Source organism: Dromaius novaehollandiae, chromosome Z, assembly GCF_036370855.1.
Source record: "Dromaius novaehollandiae isolate bDroNov1 chromosome Z, bDroNov1.hap1, whole genome shotgun sequence".
NCBI lineage: Eukaryota > Metazoa > Chordata > Aves > Casuariiformes > Dromaiidae > Dromaius > Dromaius novaehollandiae.
The window spans coordinates 7085626-7100085 of NC_088132.1; the positions used below are offsets into that span (position 1 = coordinate 7085626).

At 32.9% G+C, this 14460-nt stretch overlaps 1 protein-coding gene across 2 annotated transcripts in view; it reads left to right on the forward strand.

The window, feature by feature from the left end:
- RFX3 (regulatory factor X3) overlaps positions 1-14460 on the forward strand; it is a 135087-nt gene that overhangs the window by 103221 nt on the left and 17406 nt on the right. For both annotated transcript variants that reach the window (XM_064502685.1, XM_064502686.1), the window contains 6 exons: positions 2946-3127; positions 3687-3806; positions 10830-10951; positions 12216-12328; positions 13113-13228; positions 13707-13861. In XM_064502685.1, the coding sequence (XP_064358755.1) occupies positions 2946-3127; positions 3687-3806; positions 10830-10951; positions 12216-12328; positions 13113-13228; positions 13707-13861 (808 nt within the window). The remainder of the gene's footprint in view (positions 1-2945; positions 3128-3686; positions 3807-10829; positions 10952-12215; positions 12329-13112; positions 13229-13706; positions 13862-14460) is intronic.

Below are 14460 nucleotides of genomic sequence, written 5' to 3' on the forward strand. Positions count from 1 at the left end.
AGAGTCCCATACATCTTTTTTGTGGCAATGAGTCTTTCCTAGCCTCAGTCATTTTGGAAGAAGTTAATACAACCTAGATCAAACTTACAAGATGTTTTGTCTATTTTTATAGCACTGTTTTGGGGATTTTAGAATAGTATTCCTGTGTGTTTAATTACTGTTACCTTTTACTTTACAAATGATATATGAATTTCTGGGAAAATCTATAGGCCATTCAAATATTATTAGTTTAACACTTGGGATTTATACACTATTACAACTCTATCAGGTTTCTGGAATTTTGTTGCCTAAAGTAAAGTCTATGCATTTTAAGGAATCTGTCATTTCTCGTCTGTTTTCTTTGCTTTACTGATTTCTTTCTGCATGAATTTGACTTATGTAATTAATTGATAATCTTACGTTTTACGAACATTGCAACTTTATTGGAGTCAGAGTCACTTTAGGACGTCTGAGTCAGTAAACGTTTCATACTTACTGTCTTTAAGTCTGGTTAATACTATAAACCAACAAGCCAAGATTCAAACCTGAACAGCTCAGTTTTAGAATTGTATCTTTTCTTTGGTAAAATATGTTTTTTAAAGGTTGTTTAGAATAGATTTATAATGTTTGCAGATCATTTGCCTTTTAAAATTCTGTATTAGTTGCACTCTTCCTTTGAGGCTGTAATCTAGCAAGTAATGACTTCAAGCCTTTGCTACTGAACTAACTTCACCCTAGAGCAAAAATCCCTATTTTCTGCTTGTCTTTGGTTTTGCTTTCCCAGTGTTGGATTATGCAAATTATGGTTAAAATAACATCTGTCAGAAATTCAGATCATTAATAAAGTGCATATAGTGTTCTAATGGGTTATAAACCATCTGGAAGAAAGCATCTTTAATGCTACATATAGAATTTAATTGGGAAATAATTGTTTTTGTTTGTCAATCAATTTTTCCCCTTTAGATTAAAAAAATAGAAATGTTTCACATTACTTGTCTGTTCTGTCTAGTAGAGATAAAATGCAACAGTTGAAAGTTATAAATAATTTTGTTTCTAAGCACAGAGATGCTTGTGTCTGGTCATTAGTGAAATTAGCAGCTTAATACATTCAAGTAAAGGTTAATGTTTATGATTATATTTTTTCTTCAGCTTTATTTCAAAATGAGAAATGCTCAATTTGAAAGACATTTGGCAATGTTAAGACTTTTAAAGTAATGATATGAAAGATTAAACAAAGATGATGAACTGCACTTTTTCATTTTGTCTCTCTAAAGTGTAAAATTGCCTACAAACTGAGCTAAAATTTTCCATATTGGAACCATTCAGAGCTTACTTCTGCATATTTGTCTAGAGCTTAGGTTCAGAAACAAAGAAAAGTTATGGGAATGTTACCTATAAACGGAAAGAATGGAAATGATGTTTGAAAAGTCTGAAGTAAATTTATATCGTAAATGGCGTATTGTGATTAAAACAAAGCTGTAAATCCACTGTATTTGTTATAATCCATATTTTAATATGTAATAGTTTTGCAGTAATGAAAAGGCTAGAACTGAAACATCTTTCATGAATAATGCACACTAAAATATTGATATACATGTTCTTTAAATGACAAAATACATGGAATAGTGATGGAACAAAATTTGTGTAGTAATGCTATAGGAAATAACCCTGCAGACCAGTGTACTAAGTAACACATAGGCCTTGTGTATCTTTTAGTGTAGCTTAATAATTTGTATTTTAGTCCCACTAGTTACTGCTTTACTGAACTAAATTGAAAGTCATTATATATTTGTGTGAGTATCTAGCTCATCGGAATAAAATTTAGTTGCAAAGCTTGAAGATGAAATGTCCTTGGCTTGGATATTCACTGGATGCTCAAACTGAATCCAGAATTTTGGCAAGAAGTCTGAGCCTAGCAAGCTTAGATATTTGTGCTGCATTATTTTGATGTAAATACTGAGGAAAATTGGCAAAAAAAATCAAACAAAATAAAATTTGTGGATCATTCAAACTGAAATTAAAGGAGAAATCCAGGGAACAGAAACCACGGTGAGTGCTGGAAAAAGCTAAGGAAAAAGTGTGCCCCAGACCCTGAAACTGTAGATTTTAAATATGACCTGTTTCTGATTTATTCTGTCATTCTCCTATTGTGTTAAAGACGGCATTACTGAAGTGTCCTTTTTACTTTTTGTATATGTTGGTGACAGTTGTATATGTTTCATGCGTGTACACTATCTGTAAGGTCCAGTGATGTTATATAAAAAGTATTTTCTTGCATGTTTCCAAAATTACCTATCATAATTACATGCAAAGATTAATACTTGTCTAAGATTCTTGTTCTGTTCCTCCTGAAAGTCAAACAGGCTACATTTGAAAGGGATTGCACCCATAATACTTCATAGAGGTACCAGTTATTTTCGATATTATCTAGCTTCTCTTTGGTTTATATACAATAGTTTCTTCCTTTTTGTATCTGGGAGTAAAAAGTCCTATTCAGCTAAATGCTATAATGTTTTATAACATATGACAAAGAGAAAGAGTGTCATATTTCAGGTTTACAAATGCATTAACTATTGTTAATCCAAGGAATTTGTTTTTTTTCAATTTATATGAATTATATTCATGATTATTTTATTTCTTTACAGCTTTCTTTTGTCTCCAAAGTATACATAATTTTATCAAGTGTTGGTTTGTGGTACTGAATCAAAAATATTTTAAGAAGCAGTAATTTAATTTGAGGTCGCAGGTGCAATGAGTTCTGCTATTCCTTGCTAATTTTGAAGATCCCAAAACACTGTCTTGTAGCTAGTGTTTAAAAAATCTCTGTTTGTTTGAAGAACAAAGTCATTGTTTAACAGACCTGAAAAGTGGTCTCAAAAATGTTGTAAGTAAATACTGTATGGTAAAGATTTTTTTTATAAAGTAATACTGAATTTACCTTTTTTGCTGTTTTGTGTTTGATACAGCTCCAATGGCTTTTAGACAACTATGAAACTGCAGAAGGAGTGAGTCTCCCAAGAAGTACCCTTTACAACCATTACTTACGACACTGTCAGGAGCACAAGTTGGATCCAGTCAATGCTGCCTCCTTTGGAAAACTCATACGGTCAATATTCATGGGATTACGAACCAGAAGACTTGGAACTAGGTTTGTATTAATGAAATCCCAAATTATAATAGAAAATAAGAATAATAACAGTGAACAAGAAACTTGTATGCTATCTGTAAACAAATAAAATTAGTGTTTAAACATTACAATTATTTTTCTGTCAATTCTGTGTGTTAATGTAAAACACTTACGTTATTCCATAAGTTGTAATATTTTTATTTTTCCTGATCTTTTGTGTTTGTGTGTTTAAATTTTGATATATACATTGCAGGTGCAAATAAAATGCAGCTTGCTGTTTGGAAATTTTAAGAATTGTGTTTTTCCCCATGACCAGATGAGTTATATTTATGTGTATTTTATTTTTCTTACTCAAGTGAATTCCAAGTGTAAAATGTTGGGAAATACTTGTTTAAGGGAGTGAATTAATTTCCTTGAACTGGTAGAATTACAACAGGTGTGAAACAAGGGCCAGACTAATTTTTGAGTTTTGTTTTACAGTCAAGGTAAACTGTAAAGTAAAAAAAAAAAAAAAAAAAAAGATATAACTGCATAAAACTAACGTTTTTGTTCTTTGTTTTCTTCTTGTTTTTTCATAAAGGGGGAACTCCAAATATCATTATTACGGTATTCGTGTCAAGCCAGACTCTCCTCTTAATCGACTACAAGAGGACATGCAATATATGGCTATGAGACAACAGCCCATGCAGCAGAAACAGAGGTACAGTGTGAAATAAACATGAGTACTTATTAGTATTTCTGGTTCTTGAATCCTTTACTTTTCCTTACTTGGAAAGGTTGGACTTCTAATGCAAATTCTGTTCAAATTCCCTGTTGTGAAGAATAAACGTTTGCAGATCTGCAGTTGATATCACTAAGTCAGATATCAGTCAACATCAGAGAATATGGACCTAGAAATTGTCATAAATTTGCAAAATTTTCCCACAAGCTGAAGACAAGTAGTTAGAGCGTGAATTTCAAATTTTGTTGTTTGATTTCCTTACTTTATCATTTTATGTATGAGCTGTTTATAAGAAGGCTCATGAATAAGTTCAGCTTGGTGTTGATTTCATTCTCTTGACAGTGTGACAAAGTGAACAGAATAGTTTCTCTGTAAGATGATGTAAGAATTTTCCCTCAGCACCTGTTGTTGCTGGGGTTCTCATGAATGTTCAGAAGTATTTGAGCAGTTGCACTTTCTGGGAATTCTCCAGAAAAAAATTGTTTTAATCAGAAGTGAATGACCACAAAGGGTTAAGCTGGTGGAGAAAGACTGTGTGGATATGCTTATAGGAAAAAAAAGACTGTCTTGGACAAGTGATTTTAGAAAAAAAATTGAAATAGGCAAATTTCTTTGGAATTAATTTTTATTAGAATGAAGTCACTAGCAACCTATGTCACCCTAAAAGGAAATATCTAATATGTCTGATTTTCATGAAACATAGGTGGAATGACATTATCTCAAGAAAGACATCTTTAGAGCTATTACAGAAATAAATCCAATTAAATGGGCTATTTGATATAGACTACTAAGTATATTTTGTGGCCTCAAACACAGTTGTGACATGCCAATCACCTTTAACATCAAATGCAGAAATCACTTGAATCTGAAATGGTTTTACTATTAGCTTTTAGAATTAAGTACAGCACTAAACCTCTATTCATGATAACATGTATGGTCTTAACCACCTTGTGCTAGGCATAATAAGGAAGTACAAAATGTCTTCTAGTATGACTCAGTGCAAGATCTGATGGTAAGGAATAGATATTTACAAAATCTCTAAACAAGCTGATTTTACCCACTCAGGCTTGCTCTCTTACAAATTTCATTCACTCCCACACGAAATCATATACATGAACAAAGATAAATGCCGCATGGTCTGGCCAGAATTGTTTGTATGCAACGTGGAGGGTAAGGGATGTCATATCTCTTGTGTTGTTTTTGATGTGGATGGCAAACTGGTTTTGAACTTGCCTTTTAAAACATTTAGGTGTGGATGCTACTTTGGATCTATTGCCTTATTATTTTATTATTTTATTTAAATCTTGCCGTGGCTCTTAGGCAAAAATGCCTGAATTTCATAGTTCTCTTATTTTGCTTATCTGCATATCTTTTGTGGCTCTAGACTTGTTGTTCATCTTCTCAACATTATCTTAAGTCAGTTTGTCATCAAGTAAGTCATTTTTACTTGAATGTAATCAATTTTATAGCAGTTAGTGCATACCTTTCCTTTAACCTGTTTTGCACGCGCGCACACACACAGACACCATTTCCATTCATACTTACTTCATACCAATCATAATATTTGTTTCAAAAATCTGTAAAGATTTTGATGAAGGGAGGGAAATACAATGCACTGGGAAATTGTGCTGAAGAGGTAGCAGTTACATGAAAAATACTGTGCTGTAGTAGGGAAGTTGGTTATGCTTTGTTTTTAATAGATTCTAAAGGTGAGACAGAATAGAATAGGAATGGAGAGAAGTGAAAGCCTCCATCACCTATCTTCAATACTGTCTGCAGAAAACATGAGTGTTGATCATTTTGGTATTAAATCCTTAAAATCAGCCAGTTCAGGGGTGCACAGATCTCTGTATTTGTACTGGCCTAAGTCCTGGTATCCTAAATAAATAAAATGAAGAGATCAAATACTTCGGCATTTACACTGAAAAAATGTTTATTTTCTCTGCTCTGCACAGCAATGAATATGCTAGCAATACTGAACTGAATGTAGAAGTTTTCAGAAAGATGTTTATCCAGAAAGTTAGAAATTTTCATTCAAGTGGAAAGTTGTGAACCACTCTTACTTATACAAAATGTTTTGTCTGAACCTGAAAATGTAAAATTTTCTAATAAAAACAGGCTTTTTTAAAGCAAAGTTTGATGGTTACAAAACATTTTATCTCATTAGAATGTGCTTATTAAAATAGCTGTTTTAAACGAGGGTTAACAAATACGTGAAACACCACTATTTCACAGTCTATCATGTGCACTTCATTATTGTCACTTTCTAGCATACAGCAATCATGAGATTTAGTCTTTTCTTCCCTCTTTATAGCCTTACTTGGTGATACAGTATCAAACTTTATTCCATATTCATGAAAAAAGTCCATATAGTTTTCCTGATTATTTTTAATGGAAACTGAGATATGCTTGTATTTAGTAGCCCACAGAAGTTAGTGGAAAAAGTGCTACATATAAAAATGACTCAACTTAAAAATTCCAGTGCACAGTTTAAAAAGCTTACGTATACTTCCGAACTAAGCTTTCTTCCACATTTATAGTATATGCTTAGTATCTAATTTAAAAGTTCGATGTATATCTATATATTTTTATCAAGATTGTTATATCGTGAGATAATTAGAGGGCTGGATGTTACAATTTGCATGGTTAGGAGTAATATTGCTTCTATTTCTAGTTCTGTTGATGTTTCTAATGCTTCTTTTGTCCTTTAAATCAGCAGTAAATTGCAGTCAGTATACTTTTTCTGTTTAGTTCTACCAGTTCTACCACCCCCATCAGAAATCTAATTGGATAGATGCTTCTAGTCCTTGACTTTCTGGCAAAGACTGCAGACAGAATTCATACTAAAGAGAGATAGTTTTTCTTCATTGCTTCCCTTAATTTGAGGGTCATGCACCTTTTCTATTTGTGTAATCTGAATATTTCAAATTGCTTCTACAGACTTGTTCATGTTCAGAGTTTGGTCTGGGCTTGAGGTCAGGGACGAGATTTATCAGACATAAATTTCAGCTGGAATAGCCATCAGTGGAAGGTGTTGCTCTTAGTTGCTTAGTTTCAGTTGCGATCAGCACGAGCTGTGGGAGTACTCTTTCTCTGTTCCAGTACGAATCAAAAACAGAGTAACTACAGATCACACATGCTAACAGTCCTGTCTTCCAGCTGAGACAGTGATCTGGAGACAGCAACCACAGATCAAGAGACTTAAAGCACCTTTGAACTGGAGTGAAGAAATGCCCAGTTAACAACTAGTCTTGGCTGGAAGATAATAGCTAACACCCTGCCTTTCAGCTGGACCTGCTGTATAACTCAGACTTGCAAGTGAAAACCTGGCTTGCCTCTGACATCCTGCTACTAGATGTTTTCGAGGGTAGGAGAAAGCAGGATATTTAAATGGTTGTATTATCCATCAGTTCTGGATCAAACACAGGTCTGACTAACAGTGAATGGAGCTCACACAAAGATTATGAGGAAGAAGTAAAGTCGTATCAGAACTTACTATTATGCCAAATATATCTGCACAGTTTCAAGTCTGGCACTAAACTTGTCATTTTAAAATACAATCTCATTGTGAAATCTCTTTCCCATAAGCTGTTCTTGTCAGACCATTTCAGGGAAATGTAGCAGAGATGCAATTCTTAAAGTCAAGATTCATTTTTAGCCTGTTTTGGTTTGGCTCTTCATGAGCAGAGTCTTGTGGCTTAGAAGTTGAGTTCTGTTTATGGCTTACACTGGGGAAATTAGTATAAGCACACCTGTCTTTCTCTTAGGATATTCTTCACAATGTGTGTTTTCAATTTTATTTGCAGAAGTAAACTTCCAGCTTTCCAGGTAATTTCAAATACATCTTTCAATTCTTGCACATACCAATTATACCTTTTGCTCTCATTTGTGGGAGAAAAACGTTCAGCTAACATTTATTTTAATAAGTGCAACAAATATATTGCTATCAACTGTACAGTGCAGCATTCACTAAAGGTATATATTATTGTTTTAATCAGAAATCACTAATCGCTACTTTCTAAGCATTTTGCTTACCCTGCATGTTTATTTTATGTAGAAAATAACCTCTATCTTTCATTGTTCTCTTGCCCATATTCTCATGCTTCCTGGATATACTGTCTAGTCTAACATTCACTTTATACCAAGCCATTTGAAGGCCAAAGCATCTGTATTTATAGGTCTTTTAAAAAGAAGTTTATATTTATGGAAAACAGAGAAATTACGCATTTTCATAGTGTTGTTCTCTTTTTTTATGAAGATAGAGTGCAATATATCATTTTTTTGATTTTTTGTTCATTTATGAAATATTAGCAGCGTGGCAACAGTACAAGCATGTAACAAAACCTGCAGAAATTTTAACTGAAAAAGCCTATCTTCTGTTTTTGTCTGTGTTCTGACCTAGTCCATTTTGATGTCTCATAGTTTTGATAGTTCTCAGCTTGTTCCTTTTTCTTACTGCTTTTGTATGTGCTTTTAACATCAAACAGACATTTTATCATTCATCCTTTTTCTGCTTTATCTTATTAATGAATATGGATTATTTGCTTTTCACAAATTTTAATTGGAAGTTCTTAATCTGTTATGCAGTGAGGGAGAAAGTTTCTGTTTGTTTATTATGTTATGTCTCAATTAGACTATGGGAGTCAATGAAGTTGTATTCTAAACTAACTGGATAGTCAGGGAAGCATATCATTCTGCATCATTTCTGAATTACCTCATTCCATGTTCAGATACCAATGCTTTTGTTTTGCTGGATTTTAAAAGCTTTTCACAAATTCAGAAAATGTCTGTTGTTAAATAAAAACTTTACAAACTTTTACTGTGTTTATATTAAGCTATATAAAATTCAAATGATATCCCTGAGTGAAGTACCTTTTGAAAGATGTAATATTCTCATAAGGCCGGTTATTATTTTCAGTGCTTAGTCTCTCAGTAATTAAAAACAGATTTTTTTAGATAAAAGGAGTGAAAAATGGAATAGGGTCTATATTAACAGAGGATAAAATAGTGAAATAGAGTAAAAAGGCTGGATAATTCTAGAAAATGTAAATTTTACCAGTTGGGAAATTGTAGTAATATTTTTTCCATGCACCAAAAATAGTTGGAATTTATCAAACAAACTTTGGATAGTCTTTTGTCATCTAAACTGCCACAGCTCAAATTTGTACTATCCATAAAAGACAGCAGATCTAAATTGTTCACATCTGTCTGCTTATGTTTCATTTGAAGCTCCTGAAAAAGAATTTATCATTCCTTGGTTGTGTTTTGCTGCTGATTTTCTAATGCTGTTGAAACTGGTTAACTCCTGTGACATGTCACCTGTCACAGTGGCAGAATTAAGAATTTTTCCCAGCATATTTTAAATAAAGCACAGTGAATTGCAAGCAAGCAAGTACTTGGATAATCCTGGTTCCCAGCACCAAAAGATTAAGTTGGTCTTTATGCTTCTAATTAAAGGGTTTTTTTCCATATTCTAGAAACTCTTAGAGTGCAATTTTTATGCCTCCAAGGCATTTTGGATTGTATTTGAAGAGCTGAAAAGTTTGTGAAATGATATATTTTGTAGAAAGTAATGAACTGTGTAAAAGTATTGGTTTAGATTTACAAATATTTGTAGAAATTGCTCTTCTGCCTGGTATTTGTAATTATAATGTATGATGAGAAAGAAGTTAAAAATTCTTCCCCAATTAAATGCTTGGATTACAGATAGATTTGTGAAGTAACAAGAAGCCCATCCAGAAGAGTTCAGTGCTACCATTTTACCAGAGTTGAAATCTTAGTCTTATTAAAATCAATTAGACTTTCACTATTGACTTCATCAGGCATAGGATTCTACCCTGGGTCATTACAAAAGCAACAGCTTCATATAAATGTCCTAGAGATTTTGGTAGGTGTCTTCTTTGTTCCCAAGCATTAACATTCCTAAAGTTATAAAGCTTCCTGTTAATCAGTCCAAGAATCCTTCTCTTGAAAAGTGTACTTTTTGCATATATTATGTTACTGTATATTTAAATGCATGTGAGGAATGCCAAGGATATTGAATGGGAATTTTAATGGGAACTTTCTTTTAAAGTAAAATGTCAGTAAATACACAAGACATTGCTGTTTTATGTTTATTGGGAACAGAATGAGAAAGTGTTCACAACTGACTCAACTGCTTCTCAGCAGAGTAGAGTTTCTTGTCACATTTCTGAAATTAGCATGGAGTTTTACAGTCTGCATAACAATTCCAATGTGAGTGATACTTAACACACATCGTATTCTGCTTTGGAGTTTCTCTTATTTTCTTTTCTTATTTCAAAAGGGCAAAGCTTTCAGGATGTTGCCATTAAGAGCTGAGAAAGAGTTGATTCTCAGTTGCATTGGAAGTGACAGACAGGAGTTTCAGTCTGTCAGACTGATTTCTTAGAACACTTGCCCGTCGAAACCAACATTTCAATTTATATCACAGGAATTTTTATCCCTTATAAAAGATTTTGAGGCTTGAGCAATGAAGATTTTAGGTCTCTGAGTAGCTTTCTCAGGCCTTCTAAGCTTTTGAGAGGAGTTTCTTACATTTCAAAATTCTTTCAATTTCTTTGCCTTCAGATAGCAGTGGTGGTGTTCTCAAGGTAATGAACACTTATTTTTCAATTACTTAATTCCTGGGAAGACAGGTCATTTAGAAAGGGAAAGATGTGATTCCTTTTGGTGTAAATCAGCTGTTCATAGGGGTATGCTGTTCCCAAGCTAAATTACACAAGAATCTGGTCGTGGTGCTGTAATATCACCTCATGAGTTCTGTAATGCATTATTAATGTTCTAGCTTTCCTTAGTCATTCTGTTTCTTATGTGCAAAATAAATAAAAAATTTGTAAATTTGTAAATTTCTGCTATTTTTCCTCTATATGACATGGGAAAACTTTATTTTGGGATTGAGAAATCAGACATAACATAAATTGTAATATACCATTTACGAAGAAGTGAACAGAAAGCATAATTTTGTATTTGATATTTTTCTAGGTATAAGCCTATGCAGAAAGTGGATGGAGTTGCAGATGGCTTCACAGGAAGTGGTCAACAGACAGGCACATCTGTTGAACAAACTGTAATTGCCCAAAGTCAACACCATCAACAGTTTTTAGGTATGAAAGTCTGTTTTATACAGCTGTAAAAATAAACAAAAATCCATTATCACCATGAATATCAAATCACACAAGTACAATAATTATTTCTAACGTCATCGAGCCCTTTTAAAAATTTTTGCTAATAACAGAACAAAAAGATAGTTAAACTACATGTTCTGTGTTGTGAGTCTTATGCAATATTTCATGTGTATCATATAAGAACAAAAAAATGCAAATTCTGTACTTACGTGGTATATGTAATACTATATAGATTGTAATGAAGTTACCATGCAAAGTTCTACTAATTTCTAATGGAGGGTTCCCTCTGTGTGTATTACAGCATTTTAATATTTTTTAAATAAAAATAAATAAAGTGTTGGGGGTTTTTTGCTTTGCAGTTGTAGGCTAACTACCAAGTGGTCTGTTTTGAAAGTGTTAGAAATGGAAAGAGACAAATAGTGAAAACTAGAGCGCCAAGGTTCATGTTTAAAAATGTCCAAGTTGTGCATTCATAGATATAGCTAAGCATGTAAATTTCTCAGTAGTAGAAACAAATAATAATTTGCAATTCATTTATATAAAAAGTCTGATTGGCTATGTTATTGCGGTAGTAAACCTATTGCAATAGGCTTGTTTTTGAGTTTGTACTTTGGGATTTTCAAGATCCTTTGGTCTAACTCAGCTATTATTGAAATCACTGGGAACAGAGGGATAGAGTTATAATGTTTTGAATCTTCCTTTGCTTGTCCCACCTCCCCTCCAGCTAATGATGCATTTTTCCTTCAAACCAGTCTGTCTCTTGGAAACATTTGTGATAAATACGAAAAGTACACATTGGCTTCAGTTGGAAGTCTGGTAAATTTCAAAAAAAAAAAATATTGTTGAGCCTACTAAACTCTAGCATATGACTACATAGAAATTCTTCAGCTGAGCAAAACAAAACTATTAAATGATGTTACTCTTTTATATATTGACATAAATATTTTGCTTCTTCCTCTAATATTCTGAAAATATTTGCATTCCCTTCTTTATCTAGATGCAGTATGTACATGACATCTTTTTAATGTTACCTGTCAAGAATAATTTAACATTTGCTTTTTCTTGAAAAGTGCTGGCTAATTTGTTTACAGTTTTAAAATATAACATGCATAAGACTTTTCTCTTTGAACATTATGACCTTTTGGAATTCATTTCTTTATATTGCCTTTAAATGTTTTCTGAATTAAACTGTACTTGGCACCATTCAAAATAGCTTTTTTCCATTATGTTGTCATGGAAACAGATGCATCTCGAGTACTTCCAGAGTTTGGAGAAGTTGAAATATCTTCTTTGCCAGATGGTACTACCTTTGAGGACATCAAATCCCTGCAGAGTCTTTATCGAGAGCACTGTGAGGTACTTCCTACAAGCCATTTATTTTTGAAAATTCATGACATCTAGTGAAGATCAGTACAACAGAGTAATACAAAATATACTGCAGGCACGTTAGTCATGTGTGTCCTTCCCCCAAGATAGTTTGCTTATTTCACTGGAATGACATTAGCAAAATGATTTTTTCTGGAGGATCCCTTTACAGGACAAGAAAATAATACGTAACATATCTGACAGTGAAATATAGTTATGTATATGTTTTCAGAACATTAGAGAAAGTAGATTGCAGATCATATATGCAGATCTTTGGTTTGTTAGTAGGAAATGCAGGTCAGATTAAATTATCATTTCTTTGTTTACATTAAAAACAGTAAACTTCTGTTAAAGAAAGAGATTGTTTAAAATGTTTAAATCACATTTCATATTAAATAATGTATCTTTTAAAATATTTGTAAAGGTGTTTTCAAACCTGTACGGAAGTATCAAAATAAATAAAATGGCAGGTTTTCTTTATGTTTGTAATAGTGGTAAATTTTTTATTGGGAGAATTCACTTGATAAATTTACATAGGTCTTGTTCATTTCTAGGGACTTCTGTGCATTTGCACTTGGCTTTGTTAGAGTTTGTGTGCACACTAGTTTATACTTCTGGATAATTCATTGATAACAAGGCTATTAAAACAGTTATTATTCACTTCAGTAAGGTAGCTTGCCTTTGTTCCACTAAATGACGAAGAAAAAAGAAAAGTGATTTGGAGTTGAGGGTAACTGGATAGAAGACTATCTGTGCTTGCTTTTTGTTTTTTCAGGCAATATTGGATGTGGTAGTAAATCTTCAATTCAGCCTGATAGAAAAATTGTGGCAAACTTTCTGGCGCTATTCTCCCTCTACTCCAACTGATGGCACTACGATTACTGAACCAAGGTCAGTAATCTTTCTCTTCATTTTACTGCTTATAATATAAAAGGTGTGAAATACAAGATAATTTTAATTTTCCCTTCAGAGTAATAACTTTTTTCATATGCTAATTTTTCAAGTTAAATTTATGTTGTCTGTATGTATTGTATAGGCTGGGTGTCTAACTACAATCTTGAAATGTATGTCTTACATTTTTTTTCCTTTGTTTGGAAAACTGAAGGTATCAAAGTATATTTTCACAGTATTCTACCCAGTTCTTTTAAGCCAAAAGGATTGTTCTTATCACACCTTTGCATAATGTATGAGCTGTAGAAGAACTATGGAGGCTTTTTCTTAATACAGTTTCATGTGACCAACGTGTAAAGAAATTCTGTTGGATATAATTGAGACACCTATAACTTTTTTATTAAAAAATAATCTTCAATGACCATTGTTCTTTTTTATGTATTTTCATTTATTGATTTGCTTCATTTGTTCACACCAGCAATGTGAGTGAAATAGAAAGTCGACTTCCAAAAGCAAAGCTGATTACTCTGTGCAAAAATGAGTCTATTCTGAAGTGGATGTGTAACTGTGACCATGTGATGTACCAGGCTTTGGTGGAGATTCTCATTCCTGACGTCCTTAGACCTATTCCTAGTAAGTTGAACACAGAAAATATCTTGTAAGTTTGTGTGAGTTTGTACGTGGTTGTGGTGGTGGTGGACTTGGGCCTAACAGGAAAGTTTTAGGAATGATTTTGAAGGATATGGAAGTGTTATGCATCGTCTCCCCTTAATTCAATTGGGTAGAAAGTTGTACTGAGAGTTGACATACGCCTTGTATTTTAAGAAAAAAAAATGAGGATTTTATTGCATTGCATTATTGCTGAAGGAAGACCTTCAGCAGTTTTCAGGATATATTTTCTTATGAAAGGTGCTTCTGTCTGTGCATGTTACATGTTTTTATTATTTTTAAGATAAAACTATGCTCCTTTTATGCTGGTTCTGGGATATCTGATAAACACACTAGGGATCTGAGTCAAGGTGCACAGATGCCAGTCTTTTCACTAACTTCAGTGGTTTTTATTTCAAGCATTATTTAGTAGTCTCTGATCTGTCAGAAAAAGTGTGTATGTGCTTTGTAATTTAATTTTCTGGACAGATAGTCTTTTATTCCTTATTAGTGGCTGTTGAAATCAATTTTAATGCCTATTAAACCAATGTAGAATTAACTCAAACATTTTTAGTCCAATTTAT